This window comes from Dryas octopetala, chromosome 3 (assembly GCF_963921425.1).
Source record: "Dryas octopetala chromosome 3, drDryOcto1.1, whole genome shotgun sequence".
In the NCBI taxonomy this organism is placed as follows: domain Eukaryota; kingdom Viridiplantae; phylum Streptophyta; class Magnoliopsida; order Rosales; family Rosaceae; genus Dryas; species Dryas octopetala.
The window spans coordinates 20,791,057-20,811,125 of NC_141368.1; the positions used below are offsets into that span (position 1 = coordinate 20,791,057).

General features: G+C 36.2%; 2 protein-coding genes and 1 long non-coding RNA gene across 5 annotated transcripts; 2 read left to right on the forward strand and 1 right to left on the reverse strand.

Annotated features, from left to right (window-relative positions):
• The first annotated feature begins 506 nt into the window (after positions 1-506).
• Positions 507-7,078, forward strand: LOC147291725 (Tetratricopeptide repeat (TPR)-like superfamily protein). Its single transcript, XM_086238109.1, has 3 exons — positions 507-645; positions 2,663-2,768; positions 4,467-7,078. The coding sequence occupies exon 3, from the start codon at positions 4,627-4,629 to the stop codon at positions 6,748-6,750; it is 2,124 nt and encodes a 707-aa protein (XP_086094235.1). The 5' UTR covers positions 507-645; positions 2,663-2,768; positions 4,467-4,626; the 3' UTR covers positions 6,751-7,078.
• A 2,244-nt stretch (positions 7,079-9,322) lies between these two features.
• Positions 9,323-19,270, forward strand: LOC147291726 (RING/U-box superfamily protein). 2 transcript variants are annotated; one of them, XR_015121154.1, is made up of 9 exons: positions 9,323-9,431; positions 9,598-9,828; positions 10,476-10,778; positions 10,922-11,130; positions 11,227-11,275; positions 11,365-11,454; positions 11,548-11,610; positions 11,743-13,680; positions 17,914-19,270. XR_015121154.1 is itself a non-coding variant. In XM_086236556.1 (8 exons), exons 2-8 carry the CDS (start codon positions 9,661-9,663, stop codon positions 13,390-13,392), a joined length of 2,532 nt encoding a protein of 843 aa, XP_086092682.1. In that variant the 5' UTR covers positions 9,323-9,431; positions 9,598-9,660; the 3' UTR covers positions 13,393-13,698. The 2 variants fall into 2 exon arrangements, 1 of the variants encoding a protein (XP_086092682.1); XM_086236556.1 differs by lacking the exon at positions 17,914-19,270 and having other exon boundaries at positions 11,743-13,698.
• On the reverse strand, positions 15,990-19,720 carry LOC147291727 (uncharacterized). 2 transcript variants are annotated; one of them, XR_015121156.1, is made up of 4 exons: positions 19,307-19,720; positions 17,868-18,004; positions 17,063-17,471; positions 15,990-16,441 (listed from the first exon to the last, which is right to left on the reverse strand). It is a non-coding gene; the product is annotated as an uncharacterized LOC147291727 (long non-coding RNA). The 2 variants fall into 2 exon arrangements; XR_015121155.1 differs by lacking the exon at positions 17,868-18,004.
• Between the last annotated feature and the right edge of the window lie 349 nt (positions 19,721-20,069).

Consider the following 20,069-nt stretch of genomic DNA (forward strand, 5'->3'; position numbering starts at 1 on the left):
AGGCAGACCCAATTCCAGAATTGCACAGTGGCAATTAGATAAAAAAAAAAAAAAAACTATGTGAGGCAACAATCAACAAATGGCATAAATTGTAAAAAAACGGAAAAACAAAGGGCAGAAACTAAGAAACGGCGAAAAGACAAAAATAAGCCAAACTTACCCCGAAAATTACAATCCCCACCACAGCAAAAAAAACCCAAGGGCCAAATAGACCTTTCCAGCTAAAGCTTAGCTACAGTACACGCCTTCTGCCCGTTTAGTATATATAGAATTTTTTCTTTCATTTTATTTTGGGGGGCAAAATGGAGCTTGAAAAATTGAAAAATAGGAGATGGGTATATTGAGTAATTAGGTGGGTACAGACCCTCCCAAAGACATTTCCAAACGACAATTCCGAGTACGAGTCGTACGACACACCTCCCCTCCCGCCTCTTTCTCTTCCAAACATATTCTCACTCTCTCTCTCTCTCTCTCTCTCTCTCTCTCTCTCTCTCTCTCTCTCTCTCGTTTAGTCCCTCATTCTCACTACTACCACTCCAGAGGCCTCTTCTATTCAGTAGTCCCGTCGCTACGCCACCGCACTTCTTTACAACCACCGCCACCGCCGCCGCACTAGCTGGCCCCAAGGGGCAAAGACCCAATTAGGTACTAATTCTGTTCTATGATTTCCCCAACTCTTTTTTATGTTTAAGTTTAATGATTAAATCTGACATGGATTGTGTTGTTTCTCAGTGAAGCTTTGATTTTCATAGAAAGTTAGGGCTTTTAGTAAATTATTCGGCCTTTGATTAATTGGGTAGTTTGGTTAATGATTAAATGAAACATTACTGTGCTTGCGTCTGTGTGTATGGTTGAATCATCGTCTGTGTGCAATGGATTAAATGCTTTGTCATTCTCTCATCCGGTTTTTCACCAATCAATTTCTATGTGTGCTCAATTCATGTTAGAGTTAGTGTTTTTTTTTTTTTTTAATTTATTTTAATTGTTGGATTTAGTGTTAGGATATATTGATGTCAGGATTTTCTTTATTCTTTATTCTTTTTAATTTTGTGTTTGTGCTGTATGCTATTTCTGTATGGTACACTCATTTTGCAACTTCATGCTTGATATTGATAAAAGAACTACCTGTTATATATATATTTTGTTTTTCTTTTATACACTCATGCTTGATGTTTGAAACTGACTTAGTGAGAGCAGAATCATTGACAATTGAACTACCTTTTATATCTACTATCATTGTCTGAATGAAATGGGTTGTACAATAATTGAACATAATTTTCAGCTGATTATTAGAAAAAAAAAAAATGAAGTATTTATTGGAGGGTCTTTTGTAGTTATACCATATATCAGGAAGGGCTTTTTATCACCAATAGTCCTTCTACTTTCACTAAAACATTAAATTGGTCCTTAAAGTGCATTTTCAATCAATCTCATCCCTCAACTTGGCCATCGAACATCAATTTGGTCCCTAGACACACTTTGAAAATTCACCAAAAATAGCTCGAGATACAAATAAATTCCCCAAAAATTCCTACGGACTCATCTTGACTATTACTATTTTTATATGGGGTCAAATTATCAAATTGATTTTCTAGAAATTCGGAATTCCCAAACTAATTCTCCAAATTTTTTGGAAAATACTAAACGTCAATTTAATAATTTGACCCTATAAACAAATACTATAGTAGTAGTCAAGACAAGTCAGTAGGAATTTTCGGGGAATTTTTTTGTATCCCGAGGTATTTTTGGCGAATTTTCAAAGTTTGTCTAGGAACCAAATTGATGTTCGATGGCAAAGATGAGGGATGATATTGAGTGAAAATGCACTTTAGGGACCAAATTGATGTTTTGGTGAAAGTTAAGGGACTATTTGTGATAAAAACCCATCAGGAATGAACGAAGCTCCATACTCTATGTTATTTATTGTTTACATTTTAACTAAGTCGATTAATAGGAAATTGTGCAATATTCTATTGTTATGCTTGGGGAATATTTAAAGTTATAACTTCAAGGGGATAAGGGCAATATTTTATACTTTTCTAATCCTTCGGAGAGATGGATGAGCCAATTATGAATTCAAGCTTGTGTCACTTTAGTACAAATTTGAATGATTTGTGTATAGCTTGTGTGCATAAGAAAAACATTTAAAATATTTTTGTCAAGCACGGAAGGTCTCTCAGATAATGAAATAAAGAAAGTTCATTACACATTGTTCTGCATGTTTTCCCCCTCCAATTCGTAACTTCAAATGAAATTGTGTGAATAGTATATGTTTAAAAGTACGGAGTGTTGTCTGCATAGTATATATGTTTAAAAATATTGTGGGTTTTATTTCTTATTTACTCTTGGTCAGATTGGAGATTGATAAGCTCAATCTGATATTTGGTATTGATGGCTTTTTACATGTACAGATAAGATTCCCAAATATTTAGTCTCAAATGAATGATATGTATATGTCACTGTTTGTTGCATGGTTTCTCTTTTTTATTAGCAATTTGATCTAAAGACTTGGGGTTGGTATATATTTTTAGTTCTGGTTGGAGTTATTTATATATCTTTTTCTCTCTTTTATTGGCTGTTGTTTACTCATGGTTTGTGTTGCTTGTTACTTCTTGGTACTTAATAGACCATGAAATATGTTTTCTTTCTTTGTATTACGTAGGGATCAGAACAGTCCCGGTGTTGTGTTGATCATTCTTGCTGCGAGGTTCGAGGGAGATGATTGTGATTTACAAGCAAATTTTCATCTTGCTCGCTTTTGGTCATTGGTATTTCTTTTTCCTTAATTGAGTTTGTGTGCTTAACGTATGTTACTGTTGCAAGAAAATAATAGGAAGCAAAGGTTCTCTCATTTAGTTCAGTTCTTGTTATTGTTGCACGAATCAAATTTAAGTTGTGTGAAAAGTTTTCATTTGTATTACCATAAATATTGTAAGCACATCCTTGTAGTCCTCTTATTGTTCTTTGCTTTGATGGTTTGATGACTGCATTCCTCTCTGCTGTTATTTTTAAGGGGAGTTGGTCGTTTGTGCTCTCTTTTGGTTTTGTAGTTGGCTCTCTGGCCTTGTTCCTGGGTATTTGTTCAGTTTCTTGTTTAGTTTGGTTCGAATAAATTTATTTTTCCTTTTGGAGTTGGACTGGGAATGCAGTAATGTTTTCTAGTGTGTAATTGTTTTATTTACATATTACGGTACTATTTTATGGACTAAATGAATCATGGGGTTTGATTATAAGCCTAAATTAGCCTTAATGGGAATTCCCAGCCTCACATGACAAATTGACCACTAAAACTAGCAGAGGTATTAACTTGTAATGGCTTTTTGATTATTGGATCCATTGTTTAAGCCTTCTAACAGGAAGATTTGAATAATACTCTTGGAGTCTGTAAGAATAGAAGCTATTTCAATAGAAAAAACCATAAACATTTCTGTTTGTTTGCAGTTTGTTGGTTTCTCCTTTTTATCGGTAGGAGTTATTAAATGCATTTATTACTAGTTTGATCTAAAGCCTTGGTTTATTATATATTTTAGTTCTTTTTTTAGTTATGGTTGGGGTCAATTATATATCTTTTTCTATTTTTTATTGGTTGTTTATATGTACTAGGTTGCTCTTACTGGTGCTTCCTAAACCATTATCATATAGGGATAAGAGTAATGCTAGAACTGCATTGATCATACTTTCTGGGAGGTTCAAGGGGAAGAGGATTATAATTTAGAAGTATCTTCCATCTTGCATGTCACTGGTTATTTGTTTTTTCCTTATTTGAGCCTTCATATATAAAATATATGTATATGTTGCAACTTGATGAAGTGGGTGATTGTATATGATATACACTTGAAGTAATTCAGTTTTGATATAAAGTTTGATTTCATTCTTGTTTTGAAAAAAAGATTTCTTGGTAGGAAAAGAGTATTGTAAACTATACGTGATTGGTAAGAAGAATGCTGATTTCATTATGATAAATTTGTTTGATAGTTTATTAGTTCATGATGTTTGTGTTAATTGAATTTCTGGTTGGTTTCATTTTAAGATGTTTACTTGTTTAATCTGTGTTAGTGAAAAATGTAATACAAATTAAAATTGGTCTATATTTGCTGCACCATTCTCAAGAGCATGTTAAACCTGTTAAAATTTGTCTGTTATTCTTATTTTGTAGTATATGATATACACTTGAAGTAATTCATTCTTGATTAAAAAGTTTTATTGTGCAATTGAAGTAATTCATTCTTGTTTTATTGTGCCGCCTTATAACTTGTTCCAGTCTGGAAATTAAATGTAAAATACAACCAGATGAGATTGATTTTCAGGCAATGAATTATAGAGGCTGCTAAACAAACTATCTTTTCTCATCCAAATTATTCACTTGATCCGTTTACAATCAGTATTGCAAATTTGCAATGGTAGTGCTCTTAAATGATATGCTTTTTCTTTGGTCTGTTTACTCCTTTCCTTTTTCTTCCTGTTAGGCTAATTTCATATGCTTCATCTTGCCCCCTTGAGGAAAAATGCCTGCCACTGACTGCAATGAAGCCTTCACCAGTCTTTTGGGGTGTGTGACAGCTATCTAGAGCAAAAATGAACTGCAGAGACTCTTAATGTCTAACAAATTCAAGTCTTGGTTTGTTGATGAGTCTTTCTTTGCTTCCCCCTCGGTACCATTCTTTGTTCACCACACTCCTACAATATAGTCGCCAAAAGGACCTCCAAAAGGGCAAAGCTCTCCACGCTCAGATAATCAAAAGCGGCTCCTCTTCTTGCGTATACATTGCCAACAGCCTCGTCAACTTATATGTCAAATGCGGAGACTTACCCAAGGCCAAACTCATATTCGAGATCATACCCGACAAAGACGTGGTCTCATGGAACACTGTCATCAATGGATACTCAAAACAAGGCCTAACAGGCTCCTCCTCACATGTCATGGAACTTTTTCAACGCATGCGGGCAGAGAACACCTTCCCAAATGCACACACTTTTTCTGGTGTCTTCACCGCTGCTTCATATGTATTGGACATCTTTGGCGGTCAGCAAGCTCATGCCCTTGCAATCAAAGCCGCAAGCTTTTTTGATGTTTTTGTTGGGAGTTCTCTCCTTAATTTGTACTGTAAAGCAGGTCTTGTATTGGATGCTCGCAAGGTGTTTGATAGAATGCTCGAGAAGAATGCGGTTTCTTGGGCTACCATGATCTCAGGGTATGCAATGCAACGGCTGCCTGGAGATGCATTAGAGCTTTTTGGATTGATGCGCAGAAATGAGGAGAAGGAAGAAGAAAGCGAATTTGTTTTAACTAGTGTTCTTAGTGCCTTGGTGCTTCCTGAATTTGTTGATACGGGTAAGCAAATTCATTGTCTTGCGGTGAAAGATGGGTTGATATCTTTTGTTTCTGTTGGGAATGCCCTTGTTACCATGTATGCAAAATGTGGGAATTTAGATGATGCCCTTAGAACTTTTAAATTGTCTGGTGATAAGAATACTATCACATGGTCAGCAATGATATCTGGTTTTGCACAAAGTGGGGATTCTAAAAAAGCTTTGACCTTGTTTTCACATATGCATTTTTCTGGGATTATGCCTAGTGAGTTTACGTTTGTTGGGGTCATCAATGCGTGTAGTGACATCAGTGCTCTTGAAGAAGGAAAGCAACTGCATGGCTTTTTGCTGAAGTTGGGATTTGAAATGCAAATATATATAATGGCAGCTCTGGTTGACATGTATGCCAAATGTGGGAGCGTTAGTGACGCTCGTAAGGGGTTTGATTATTTAAAAGAACCTGATATTGTGCTTTGGACTTCTATGATTGGAGGGTATGTACAAAATGGGGAGAATGAAGCTGCTTTGAGTTTGTATGGCAGAATGCATGGGGAGCACATTATGCCGAATGAACTAACAATGGCCAGTGTCCTAAAAGCATGTTCTAGCCTAAGTGCTTTTGAACAAGGAAAACAAATCCATGCCCGTATCATCAAGTATGGATTCAGTCTTGAAGTTCCAATTGGAAGTGCTCTTTCCACCATGTATGCAAAGTGTGGGAATTTGGAGGATGGGAATCTGGTGTTTAGGAGGATGCCAATGAGAGACGTAGTATCTTGGAATGCAATGATATCTGGGCTTTCACAAAATGGGCAGGGTGCCAAAGCTCTAGAGCTCTTTGAGGAGATGCGATTAGAAGGCACAAAGCCTGACTCCGTTACATTTGTGAACGTTCTCTCCGCTTGCAGCCATATGGGATTTGTTGAGAAAGGATGGATTTATTACAAGATGATGTCAAATGAATTTGGTATAACTCCAAGAGTCGATCACTACGCTTGCATGGTTGATGTCCTAAGCCGTGCTGGGAAGTTAGATGAAGCCAAAGAGTTTATAGAATCAGCAACTATTGATCATGGTATCTGCTTATGGCGTATTTTATTAAGTGCTTGTCGAAACTATCGTAATTATGAATTGGGAGCCTATGCTGGAGAGAAGCTAATGGAGTTAGGCTCACAAGAATCATCAGCTTATGTTATGTTGTCGAGCATCTATACTGCCTTGGGCAGGAGGGAAGATGTTGAGCGGGTAAGGAGGATGATGAAACTTCGAGGAGTGAGTAAGGAGCCTGGGTGTAGCTGGATTGAGTTGAAGAGTCGGGTTCATGTGTTTGTTGTTGCTGATGAGATGCATCCACAGATTGAAAATATACGTGCTGAGCTCCGAACATTAATCAAGCATATGAAGGATGAAGGTTACCAACCTTTCTCTACCAAGTTTTGAAATTCATGACAATCCAATCACCAAGTTCCTGCTCAAGATTCAACTATTCCTCCAGGATTTTTGTTTTACTTGTTTTTCTAGGAAATCAATTTGAGGGGAAAAAAAAGTAGCTGCCTTTCTTCCTGTTTGGCTTAAAAATCATGAAGAACAAAATTAGACCAAAATAAAAGAAATTTCATTACAAGCTACCAAATACAGCTGATTCTTCTTATATCGTGTATAGGCACTGCAAGTCTTTTTGCCTACCCACATATAACTCCACGTTATGAATGATAGTACAGAATGATGAATCATGTGCTCTTTTCTAAGAAGATCTAAACCTGGGAGCTATTTTAATATTGGTCTTAGAATCCCAGCCCTCTTTTAATCAGTAGATTTTCGTTTCTTATAAGAAACAAAAATTTGATTTGAAGAGGAAGAGTCCAAAGCAATGAAAGAAGAATCGGTAGTCCATGATGTGCTAACAAACCAATATAAAAAGGCTTATAATAAAGCGAAATACATTGGTTTTGTACAAAGTTTCAAATTTTCTTTAAAGAATTAATGTCTTTCAGTCCAGATGGCCTATTGCACTTTTTATTACACATAACAATCTACTCCACAACCCATAAGCCAACTCACATTCCAAAAACAATTGATGCATAGACTTTCTTTTCTATTCACAACATATAAGCCAAAGTCCAAGCTAAAAATTTAACTTTATGGGAAACTGAAGAATTCCAATGGAAAACTTTATGAAGAAATAATAAATTGAGTGACAATATATTAACTTTTCGTAGAAATGTTTACTATTAAAAGAGAGGACAGATACATGACACTCTATTTTTGACACAAATTTTGACACAAGTTTTCAATGGAGCCCACTTTATATAGGATTCAACGATTCAAACCGTCTATCTTTTAGGTCTCCATTAAAGGATCATCCTTACAAAAAATTAAGTAAATCAAAAATCGTTTACCTACAAAGATTAAGTGGTCAACAAAATAAACACTTGAAATGTTGACTATTTAATCTTTGTATATAAATAGTTTCTGATTTACCTAATTTTTTTGTAAAGATAATTTTTTAAAAGAGACCTACAAAATAGACGGTTCGGATAGTTAAACTTCTATATGAAGTGAACCCGTTAAAAGTTTGTGTTAAAAATAAAATGCCATAGAAACTTCTCCATTAAGAAAATATCCGGACTGTTAAAAGGATACATGATAGGAAAATAAGATGGAGGGTATAGAAAAAGTTGCTTTAGAAAAAGTTGCTTTTGGGATTCCACCCTAAACGGTGGAGGGTGGGAAAAGTTGCTTTTAGGGTCGAAGGGTTCGATTCCTTTTTCAAGACCTCTGCTTCCTTCCTTTCCCATCAAAAGATTTCAAATCCTATTTGTTTCTGGGTAAAGCTCTTACTTTAGGCCGCAGCATACGTTTCTTAATAAACTCAAAGCCTTCATAGGGAACAACTAGACCAGCTCCTTTGTATGGGACAAGTGCATTTTGCTCTTGCTCTTGTAATTTGCTGCAGCTTTCATTGAGGTTCAGATCATTATATCAATTTATGATGTCATCTATTGGTAGAGAGTATATTGTTCTTATGAATTGGAAGCCCTACATCCAAATGAAGAGGCTGTAATCATTTAAGTGAATTGAAAATAATGAGTTATTGAGTGATTTGCTTGAGTTAAAAATAATGAGTTATTGAGTGGATGCAAATCCGTTTGGATTGACATCATTTGTCCATTTTCTTTCAACATTTCCCAGACACTCCTCAACTGGTGTAACTTTAGTAGGCATATATACCATATATAGATGCTCATGTAGTATAGTATCCTTGATTTTCAAATTTCTGTTTCTAATGCCTTTGTGAAAATTCTGTGCTGAGAGTACCTATTTCTGATTTCTCTGATGGTCATCCAAATGAACTATCTCTAGGCACAACAATGAACTTGGGGGATTATTGGTATAAGGATGAATGTGCTCAGTAGTATGACAATGACAAATTCCCTATTGGATCCCCTCCTTCAGTAATTGAAAGGGAGAGAATTTGGGTTTATGGCTTAGAATTGGAGTTTAGGGTTTTGAATTGGCCTTTTGAAGCTTATACATGGCTTGAGGATTTAAGTCTCGGGTTTTGGGTCCGGTATTTAAATCTTAAATCATTTTGTTACGTAACAGTGAAACACAAGCCTGATACAAATCTACATATGCGTGGTAGTATATGTTTATTAATTTATTATGATTTATTTTTTTCATTATAGTAAATAGTGAATAAAATAAAATTACAAAAATGTTGATTGAATAATTTGTAAATATTAAAATATTTGATGATTTATTGGTAACCAGCGCAATTTAAATATTAGATATCGAAGGTTCTATTTGCTTCTCAGCTTCAATAATCTCTTGTAAAATCATTTTTTCATTAATTCTAAAAGACAAATTTTCCTTTTTATTATTTTTTATCAGTATTTTAAATTAAAATTATAACAGAAAAAAAAAAAATCATCTTTGTCGCGCAATATTTAGTACAGAAAGAAAAAAAAAAAAAAAAAAAAACCTCTCAAATTCCCTACCCAACAAAGAAGTCCTGTTTTATTACGGAATTGCCCCTTCGTTGTTTTCAGGAGGCTCCACTCGCAAGGTTCTTGAGAGCAGCATACTCCGCCTTCAACGAAAACCTTTTGCAATTCCAGGTTTCTCCTTCTCCTCGAACGCTGAAAAGCACACACATATATATATATATATATATATATTTACGAAATAATTGGCAAGTCAATATTTTCGTCCCTTTTAATTTCATAGATATTATAAAATTGAATTTTATTCCTATTTTTATTTTTCTCTGTACCGAAACCCTAGATTCCCCTCCGTCTTCAACCTCCGAATCCAATCGCAGAGACACACAGAGAGAGAAGGATAGCCATGGACGATAGCTGTGCGGTGTGCGCCGACACCCTGGAATGGGTTGCCTACGGCTCTTGTGGCCATCGCGAGGTCTGCTCCACCTGCGTCGCTCGCCTCCGCTTCATCTGCCAGGACCGCCGATGCTGCATCTGCAAGACCGAGTCCGACGTCGTTTTCATCACCAAGGTACGAATTTCGCTTTGCTTTTTTTAAATTTTTTTGTTAATTTTAATTATCTATTACCGGTTTCAATTTTGCATAATCATGATTTTGTGCCCAAGCTCTAAAGTTTTATACTTGTGGGTTTATGATACGTGAATTTTGGTTTAAGATAAATTCGGTATATGTAGAAGCACAAAAGTAATTATAACTTTTTTTTTTGTAAGCATTGAATGTGTTTTCCTTCTGGTGTTTTTGAGCTCAATTTGCGTGTTTTTGATGTCCTTGTCTGGGTTTGAATTCTATGGGTTTCTACATATGAGTTTCTTCGAGCTTCAATATTTATGTCTTACGTCACTGTGTATTAGGTGGATGTTTAAACACGTTTTTATCTGAATTTTCATCCAGTTGTGGTTGCATCTGTTGATTGTAAGAGGATTTTAGATTTATATAAATTGGCATATTCACTGTTCAGCTGCTATAAGTGGAATTGATGTTGTTCTTTCAAATGTAGCTTTTTCCTTGTTTACATTAAGGCCCTGAATGCAAAATTGAGGTTGGTGTGGCGGTAGTGCTTGGTCTGCTAATTTCTATTTGTATTAATGTTTTTACTATGTCTTTTATGCCTCTGGTTTCCTTGTGTAAAAATCCGTGTGCTTTTTCCATTTTTGCAGGCTTTAGGAGACTATACAAGAATGATTAATGACTTCTCGGTCTTGCCATCTCAAGTAAGGGAGGGCCGTGTGGGATCATATTGGTACCATGAAGACACACAAGCTTTTTTTGATGATTCGGACCACTACAAGATGATCAAGGCAATGTGCAAGCTTTCATGTAGTGAGTGTGACAAGATGGAGGAGCAACCAACTGATGGCTCGAAGCGTCGGGCTAGGTTTCGGAACATTGAACAGCTGAAGGGTCATTTATTCCACCGACATAGGTTGTCAATGTGTAGTCTATGTTTGGAAGGGAGGAAGGTGAAATTTTTATAAATGATTGCCATGAGACATGGGATTTATCGAATATTTACATTTTGAGCAAATCTTTTGCTCCATTCTCTCCTTTTTGTCTTCTTTGGTTTTATCTGGTTGATCTTAGTAGCTTCTTGTGTACAACACAGGTATTTATTTGTGAACAAAAGCTATATACTAGAGCACAATTGAATCAGCATATAAACACAGGTGACTCCGAAGTTGATGGAAGTGAGAGTGAAAGAGGTGGCTTCATGGGACATCCTATGTGTGAGTTTTGCAGAACTCCATTCTATGGGGATAATGAACTGTACTCCCACATGTCTACTGAACACTATACTTGTCATATATGCCAAAGGTAACCACGCCATCTTTTACTGTGTAGAATGCTGTGTTCTGATTGAAATTTAAGATAAGTTTAAGCTCATATGAGATTTTATGCTGATCAATGCAGGCAGCATCCTGGACAATATGAATATTATAAGAATTATGATGACCTGGAGGCAAGTTATCAGCGTTTTTCTTATTTATTTATTTCGTTTTGTCTGCTACCTTATATTTGTTTTAATTGTTTTCTTATTTTATGTCATAGATGCACTTCCGCCAAGGCCATTTCCTTTGTGAAGATGAATCCTGCCTCGCCAAAAAGTTTGTTGTCTTCCAATCTGAGGCAGAAATGAAGGTGACTTCTTAGACCATGAAAAATTTGGCAGAAATGAAGGTGACTTCTTAGAATGTAGCATTTAATTGATATATTTTCTTGTTTATTTTTCAGAGGCATAATACTATTGAACATGGAGGGCGTATGTCTCGTTCTAAGCGTAATGCTGCTCTCCAGGCAAGTATACTATTTTCAGTTGTCTGTAGTTTTCATTTTTCAGCTAGGTTGGGTACTTCTTCTCTCAACTTAATTTTCTTGTAAATTTCCTTTTGTGTAATATTATTATTTTTCCTCTTATATTTTTAACAGATACCAACTAGCTTCCGATATCGACGAAGTAGTGAACAAGATCATCGACGTGGAAGAGGTCGGACATTTCGTCGTGATTCTTCTGAAAATCAACTTTCTATGGCTATTCAAGCAAGTTTGGAGACAGCTCATGCTGATAGCACATTCCATGATCTTTCATCCTCTAGTGGGCAAGTTGATCCAGATATTGGAGATACAAGCGATATTGATCCAATAATTAATCCATTTGAATCACTAACTACAACAGATACTGAAACATCTTCAAGGTACCTTCAAGCCTTGGGGCAAAATCCTAGGAGTGCGCCTTTGGAGGACTCTTCCTTTCCCCCCCTCTCCATGGCACCTGGAAGCAGTCAATCAAAACCTCAACATGACTCAGATGGTTTGCCTACTAACACCATGGCAGCACATCTTCGCCGCAAAAACAACCGCAAGGTGGCTGTTATTAGTTCTGGTCAGGCTTGGCCAGCTGCAAGGCGTGGGCCTGTAGTACCACCTACTGATCCAGCTCAGGGTTGGCCTACACCAAATGGGTCACCTTTTATATCACGTGGTTCTGGTCAGAACAAGGTGGCCTTTGGTAATGGACCTGGATCTTCTAGTTATGCAAGTTCCGCTCAGGCTCAAGTTGAGACTCGACAGACAACAGTTCATGGATTATTATCATCTGGTTCTTTGAGGGATACATCCAACACTAACTCTGGTAGGATCAGCCACTCTGCATCGGCCCCTAATTTGGTTGAGAATGGATCCGTTCAACCTTCCATTTCGGATTTCCCACCAGTTTCTGCAGCACAAGTGCGTAAGGTTCCCTCAACTAGCCAGGCTTTATTGAAAGTGGGGGGGGATGTTCAAACTGCTAATAAGTCTTTGGTGGAAAAGATTCGTATTGCTCTTGAATTTGATGAGGAGAGATACACTACTTTTAAAGACATATCTGGACAGTATCGTCAGGGTTTAGTTGAAACAGAAATATATTTAGATTTCGTGCGGCAATTTGGCTTGTTGCATCTTGTTCTTGACTTGGCTAGGCTCTGCCCTGATCCACAGAAGCAGAAAGAGCTGATTGATGCCTACAATGCCAGTATTCGAAGCAATGTTGTACAAGGGAATGAATGGTCTCAGGGCAGTGTTCACTTGAAAGATGGTAATACTTCTAAAAAAGGTAAAGGGAAGAATTCAGAGGCTGAAAACAGTAATTCCAAGAACACACTAGCAGATAGCATTATTAGTTCTGTACGGGAACTTCAATCAAGCTACAGGCCTTCGGAAGAAGCAGTGGAGGTGTTGCCAAAGGATGGATACCGAGCTGCCAAAGGCAAATCAAAGCTCGCTCAGCACCAGGAGGAATTAAATTCTCGCAGTCAGCCCCTAGTGCAGCTGAAGGGCCAAAAGGATCCTCCGCCAACTGTTAGCGAATCCAATCCAAATTTAGGGGACGGCGGAGGAGGGAGCAAGCAACGGAAGAAAACATCAAAATTCCATCGAGTCCGCTTGGGTGATGGCTCTGCTGCAGCGCTTTTGGATCTCAGAAATTCTGATCCTCAGCCAGATATTGGTAATGACCGATTAGATGGCAGCACTAACGCAACTGGAGGATTGCCTGTTCATGGTGTTTGGCGAAATAAAGCGGCTCATAAACTTTTTTAGTTAGGAAAAAAGAAGTTCTGTGGTTACAAATTGAACTGGTAGTAGATGGAAAAGAAGAGTTGGGGTGCATCGTAATTTTTGTGCTCATTGAGTTCTCAGCTCTGTGGTGGAGTTAAGTCTTCTAGTTTGGCCACTGTGCAGTGGGTTTTGTGTGGCGTGGTAATTTTGATGATATGGAAGGATTTTATGTTGCCTGGTTGGGCTTATATGTGCTCGCATCTCCATATTTGTCATCATCAACACAAGTGTTCATATATATACCCTTTGAAATGAGAATATAGTGCAAAGGTATGAGATTTACATTTTTGGTTGACATTTCTGTCTTTGAATATCTATGGTCACGACACTATATTACATCTGTTGTGGGATTGCCTTATTATATACAAAGTTCCCAAAACTAAAATAAACTGAATGGAATCGAGGACATAGAATGATTTTCTTTTCTTCCTTTATTGTTTATGTTTGGTTATATGCACCTGTTTTAAAGCGTGTGATATGACTATTCACTAATTATGATGTAGATGAAACAAAATTCTGAATGCATATCCGTTGATGCATATCTTCTAATTCATCCAAAGCATGCAACTGCCTTATTGTTTGTGGGGTAAGCCTCAGGTTTTCTTCCATAAAGCTACAAACTATGCTGTGCATAGGTTTTATGACTTGAAAAGACTATTATACCCTTGATATAAATATTTCTATCAAAGGCAAAAAATCTATTATTAATCTCAATAGACGGATCTATACATTATACAAGATCAAAAATAGCTCCCATCGCACCTCTCTATCTCTCTCGACAGATCTATACATTATACAAGATCAAAAACAGCTCTCATTGCACCTCTCTATCTCTCTCGATCTAACCGAAACCCAAAATCAGTTCTCTCCTTCTTTTTCCAATGCCGGCAGCCTCATTGGCACTAGATCAGTTTAGCCATAAGTTTAACTAAGGAGGTTGATATATTGGGCATAGTCATTGGCGTTAGGGGCAGGTGTGTAGGCAATAAAGGGTCCGTCACTCATGGTATTGGGAGAGATGTTCTACAACACAACTAATGTTTAAATATATCTGGGAATCATTGGCTAGAGTACATGATCAAATAATAAGCTCCTTTAATCCATGGAATCTTTATAGAAGGGGTACAGCCTCAAAGAATATTCATAATAAGGGTTGATGAAGTCATACCTGACTATTATGACTCGAAACATAGTATGACAGAGAGACTTTATTATATTGTAGTCATGGCTGAAAGGTTCTCTATACTTCTCGTTGATCAAGATTGTCATGATATATTGTTATACGTTACTCTTAGCTTGTGAAGACCAATAGAAAAAATGGTATTTTTTTTTTAGACCGAGTATATTTAGAAAGATGTTCTAAACTCAATACCGGATTTAATTCGAACCTAAGAGGTTACATGCCAATAGGTGTTAGATATATTGTTAGAAATTAAGTATGGACAAAATTAATTAAAGAGTTAATCAATTGGGGCTATTGCCTAAATTTAATTAATTAATATTTATAATTAAACAATTATTTAAATAAATAATTAAATAAAATATGGGTGAAGCCCAAAGCCCATTTGGGTTCACGATGGCCGGCCACTCATATAAAGAGCCTTATACTGAAGTTTAGAAAGTTTTCATTCAACGTCGTTATTTTCTCTCTATCCAAAACCCTAGAGAGCTAAGCCAACAACTCCTTCTTGTGAGTTCATATCTTCATCTCCTTAAAGCATTCACTTATTAGAGAAGGAACCATCAACTGTCGAATCGAATTGGATTTACACCTTAATCGGCTTAGAAGTGTGGCAACCAGATATGAACCTTATTATGTTTTGTTTATATTTTGCATCATATATCAATCCGAATAACGATCATTTAAAGTTTTAATCTCTTTATATGATTAATTTCTAACACCTCCAACGCTCAAGTCATTATTATAGGTAAGTCTGAACAGAGTAATGACAATCAATCAAAGTGTCATATATTTCTTACCTCTTAAAATTAGTATTACAATGTTAATTAGGTCCCTATAGTAGGAATAAATTAATAACGTCACAACCTTGTCCAAATGAGTTGGAACCCATATATGCTGCCGAATGTCCCATATGAAACAATCCACTCCCTTGGAAAATTATGATTTGACTCACCCGTACCAATTTACACAATCCCTAAACAACATATAAGGGAATAAATTTAGTTGTGACAGTTGCTCTCTTTTTTTAATCATGTAGGGATGGAGAAAATATCCAATATATTATACCCATAGCTATCCAAGTACTTCGGTAAATTTAGGATTTTTTGATTATAATCCTTTTTTTCATGAAAGATTTTTTAATAAACACCCACACATAACATTGGCGGTCTACACTATAAAATGAAGAACAAAATCTAAATACTGAATAGAGAAATGAATAATTTAAAAAAATATTTGAGAAAATAGATTATTTGACTCATTTAATTATTAAAAAAGAAAAAGAAAAAGGAACACTCGGATTTTTAATTTCCTCTCTATCTCTTTTAGTCACTATTAATTGTAGAAGGATTTGGGAATGATCGACTACATCATATCATATAAATATATGGTATAAGAATGTGGTAAATATAGCATTATTCCATATAAATATATAATTCAAAACAATTGCAAGACAATTCACAAAATTCATTCAATAGAGTTGTGTCAGTTAAAGAAGAGGAAGGTTGCGTTAGAAGCTCTTCCTTCCAATTTAGTACATTCTCCTTTAGCTCCTCCAGAGGAAGGTTGCACTAAAAGCTCCTGTCTAGTTAATACATTCTTCTTCAATTTTTCCAAAGCTCCCTTGAACTTGGAGAGCTCCTCCAAGTTGAGCTTGTCAATTGGTTTGCACAACCAACTAGGCCTTGAGTTCTCAATGCTGGTATGCTTTTGTTCCTCCCCTCTTTTTTCTCTATTTCCAGTTGTGCAAGCAATATAGAGTATTCTTTGTTGAGCTGTTGGAGAGTAGAGTACTCTTGCTCAGTCATCTTCATTTCATTCTTTTGGCGGGCCATGTTTGCCATTCTTGATCTAGTAGAACAGTGAAAAAAATTAATAACCAAATTCTTACCAAAGCAAAAAAGAAAAAAGCAATCAAAACCTAGTTCTATTCATATATATGGGAATGAGGAATTGTTAGGAGAAACTTGGTAATTTATAGGGCCATGGTCTGTTAACTAATGCTGAACTTTATTAACTATTAGTCGAATCTCAGATTTCTTTCCATTTACGTACTACCATTTTATAAGATTATTTGCTTATATTCCTTAGTTATAAAAAATTATATGTAAGAAAATATAGTAACGCTCTAAAACATTACGTAACTTAATAAAAAAATACCGCCCTTTTGGGTCCACCACATGGTGTATCACGTCATCTAAATCGTTCATTTTTTAAGGTCATATCAAACATCATTTTTACGAAAAATCATTAAAATCGAAAGTCGTTTATTTATCAAACACTGAACAAAAAAAAATAGAAATCCGGGTGTGTGAAGTTTAAAACTTTTTAAATATGATTAGCAAGGGGAAGCATAAGTTTCAAAAACCTTTATCAAAACTTTGAGATTTTCTTTACAAATGCAAAATCTAGTTGGTAATATGGAAGAATAAAGTATAAGTTCTAAAGTTTGTGTGGAGTTTACGATCATACCTTTGAAGACCCTCCTCTCTTTGACTTGGTATCCAAGTCACCTTCTCCTCCATCAAAGGGTTCCGACACCATAGGGATTGGTTCTCCAAGAACCACAAAATGGGTCCCTCCACGATATGTTTGGTGAGAAGGCTTAGAATCAATATTTGCTAAAAGAGTTTTGATCCTAAGACTAGATAGGTTAGGTTTGCTCTCTAGGATCTACCTCAGCAGATAACCTAGAGAGCGAACTCTACAAATTAAAGGGAACTTTAGAAGAGCTTAAGGAGAAGGTCTCAAGAAAAAGGAGGAGGTGCTTCTAGCCCAGTCTTCTTCACCCTCAATGGATCGAAAACTCAACTGAAATATTGTTTGATACCCCTCGAACTGAGCCAGCAGGTGGGGTACTTCTTTTATTGGTCCTAATGGCCTGTACAAATTTTGTAAGAAAGCTAGTGAGCAGATGGAACAAATTCAACATCACCAACAATAGTATAGTAACAATGACTTTATAGTTAATTTTTTTTTTTTTTTTTTTCACTTTTTGTCTTCTCTTTTGGTGTATAAAAATTGGTTATAAATAGCTAATATTAATATACAAAACTGAATTGAACCCAATATTTTCTCACTTGTTCATACAACTCGATCTGCTTTATTGTTGCAATATAAATTAAAGGTATTTCCATGATCCTTTAGTTTTTTTCAACATATAAAAATGAGGTACAATTGATGCATGTAACATATATATACTACAACATCAAATAAATTGACAAGAATATAAATGAAGAAATATATAGAAAAGCAGAAGAGATATATTGATATATACCAGATTGAACTCAGAACTGAATGGTTTGGTCACTTGCTCTGTGAAGAATTGCCATGGTGTTCCCGTTGGCACAAATGAAGAGAAACGATGGGTGGCGAGTTTGGTGATCGACTGGTGATTGAGTATGTGATTTACAACTGATTATAGAGGGAGAAATTAACACAAAAAAGGAAACTAGGGTTTTGAGATTTCAGGTACATTCTATATATCCTTCTTGAAATTTTGAACGGCCAAGCAAATATGCAAAGGGTATTATGAGTGAGGCAACTGAAGGCTGGATACAATGAATGTGTTGAATATTTTCCACTCTATATATACTATAGCAGATATTTTAGTAAGTAGGCCAAATATTATTGAATTTCTTCCATGTAATGTCCTTAAAATTAGGATTTGACAGATAATTAATTGGTCAATCCAATTCATATGTTATTTTTCATTTCCATTAATGATTTGGCAGATAATTAATTGGTCATACCTTCCTCCTACATAATCACATCCATCTTAAATCGTACGTCAATGTGAAATTGGCATGGAAATATGAGTTTAATTGAGTCAAATATTGTAAAACTCATATGTTATTTTTCTTTCTATAAGCGACTTGATTGATGATTGCTTTGCTTCTAATTAAAATCATGATCTTAATAACTTAATATATACGTTATTATGAAATTGGAAAGACAAGTGGAGTTAAATTTAGTATTATAACGCTCAATGTATTTTGAATAAGTTGTGCTCAAACTTTTTTTGAATACTTTTTTTTTTTCAAGCTTGAACTTGATTTATCTTGACTATGAAGAGTCGAACTTTAAATAAGTCAAGTATGAGCTTAAAAGAACATGAGATATTGAGATAGTTGGGCTGAAATTAAACTATAATCACAGGGGTGCGATTGTTGGCTGGCATTTATATTTCCTCTGCATATATATAGTTATTAGTGAGGTGCTTAATTTGTTCAAGAATAATGTTGATCGCCTGCTTGTATATATAATTTTTTTTTTTTTTTTCAAGCTTTCTGCTTTACCTTAGTATAATCTACTTTCTCTTTTTTATTTTTTTTACAGGGGATGACATCCACACTCGTAAAGCAGCTAACACTACAAGAAAAATATATTTGGGCAACAAAACTTTGGGAACGAACTCAAATTCGTCACCCAAAGAGGCTTTGGGCGACGAACTCTAACATTTGTCGCCTAAGCCCATCAATGTATCTTGACAGAGAAATTCAATCCAAAACAAGTCCAAATTCAGTCCAACAACTCACAAGCAACAAATAAATGGAAATAGGACAGAAATTGAGTGGAAACAGCTCTACCGGCCACCACACGCCGAGGAGCCCGCGGTGGCCGTGAGCTTCAAAACTGGGTTTTTCAAATGAATAAGTTTCAGCTCAAACCAAGCATACAGAATCAAAGAGGAGGTCGAGGGGAATCAAAACATACCTCACTCGACGGAAAACACCGCCGGAAAAGCCAAAATCTGGCCGGAGAAGACAACTGGCCCTGTGGCTTCGATTTGCGTGCTGTAATGGTTCGATGAACGACCGACAACCACCCATGGACTCACCGCGACTAGGGGGAGAAGACCCAAGTGGTCCTGCGTCTCGATTTGGCCGGAGAACAACCGATCGCTGCCGAGCTAGCCGGACTGGATTTGCGTCGATTCCTCGTCGTGGGTGGTCGGCCGGAGAAATAGAGAGACCAGTGAGAGAGAGAGAGAGAGAGGAGAAGGAGGCGAGCTCGGGGAGCCTTCGTCCTCCTCTATCTGCCGCCGGACGCACACCCATGCGCCGGTGGCAGGCGCAGCTGCACACTTGCAGCGAGTGAGAGAGAGAGAGAGAGAGACGAGGAAGAGCGAGAAAGAGAGACACGAGGAAGAGAGGAGAGAGAATGAGAAAAAATAGACTTTTTGAATATTTAAAACTCATTCACGCAAAATTACAAAAATACCCCTCACTTTGAACATCCGTAAAACCCAACCGTAACTCCGATTTACACGTACTTCGTGTCTACGAACTCGTTGACTCGAAATCTTCCCAACAAGCCCAAAGTCAAAATCAAAAGTCTACTACTTTCAAAAGTCAACTTTGAGTCGAGTTCAATTTAAAAAAAATTAAATCACAACTTTTTTATTTCTTAAATCAAATCTCAAAATCTTTAAAATAAATTCTCAAAATATTTAGAATAAATCTTTAAAAATACGGGG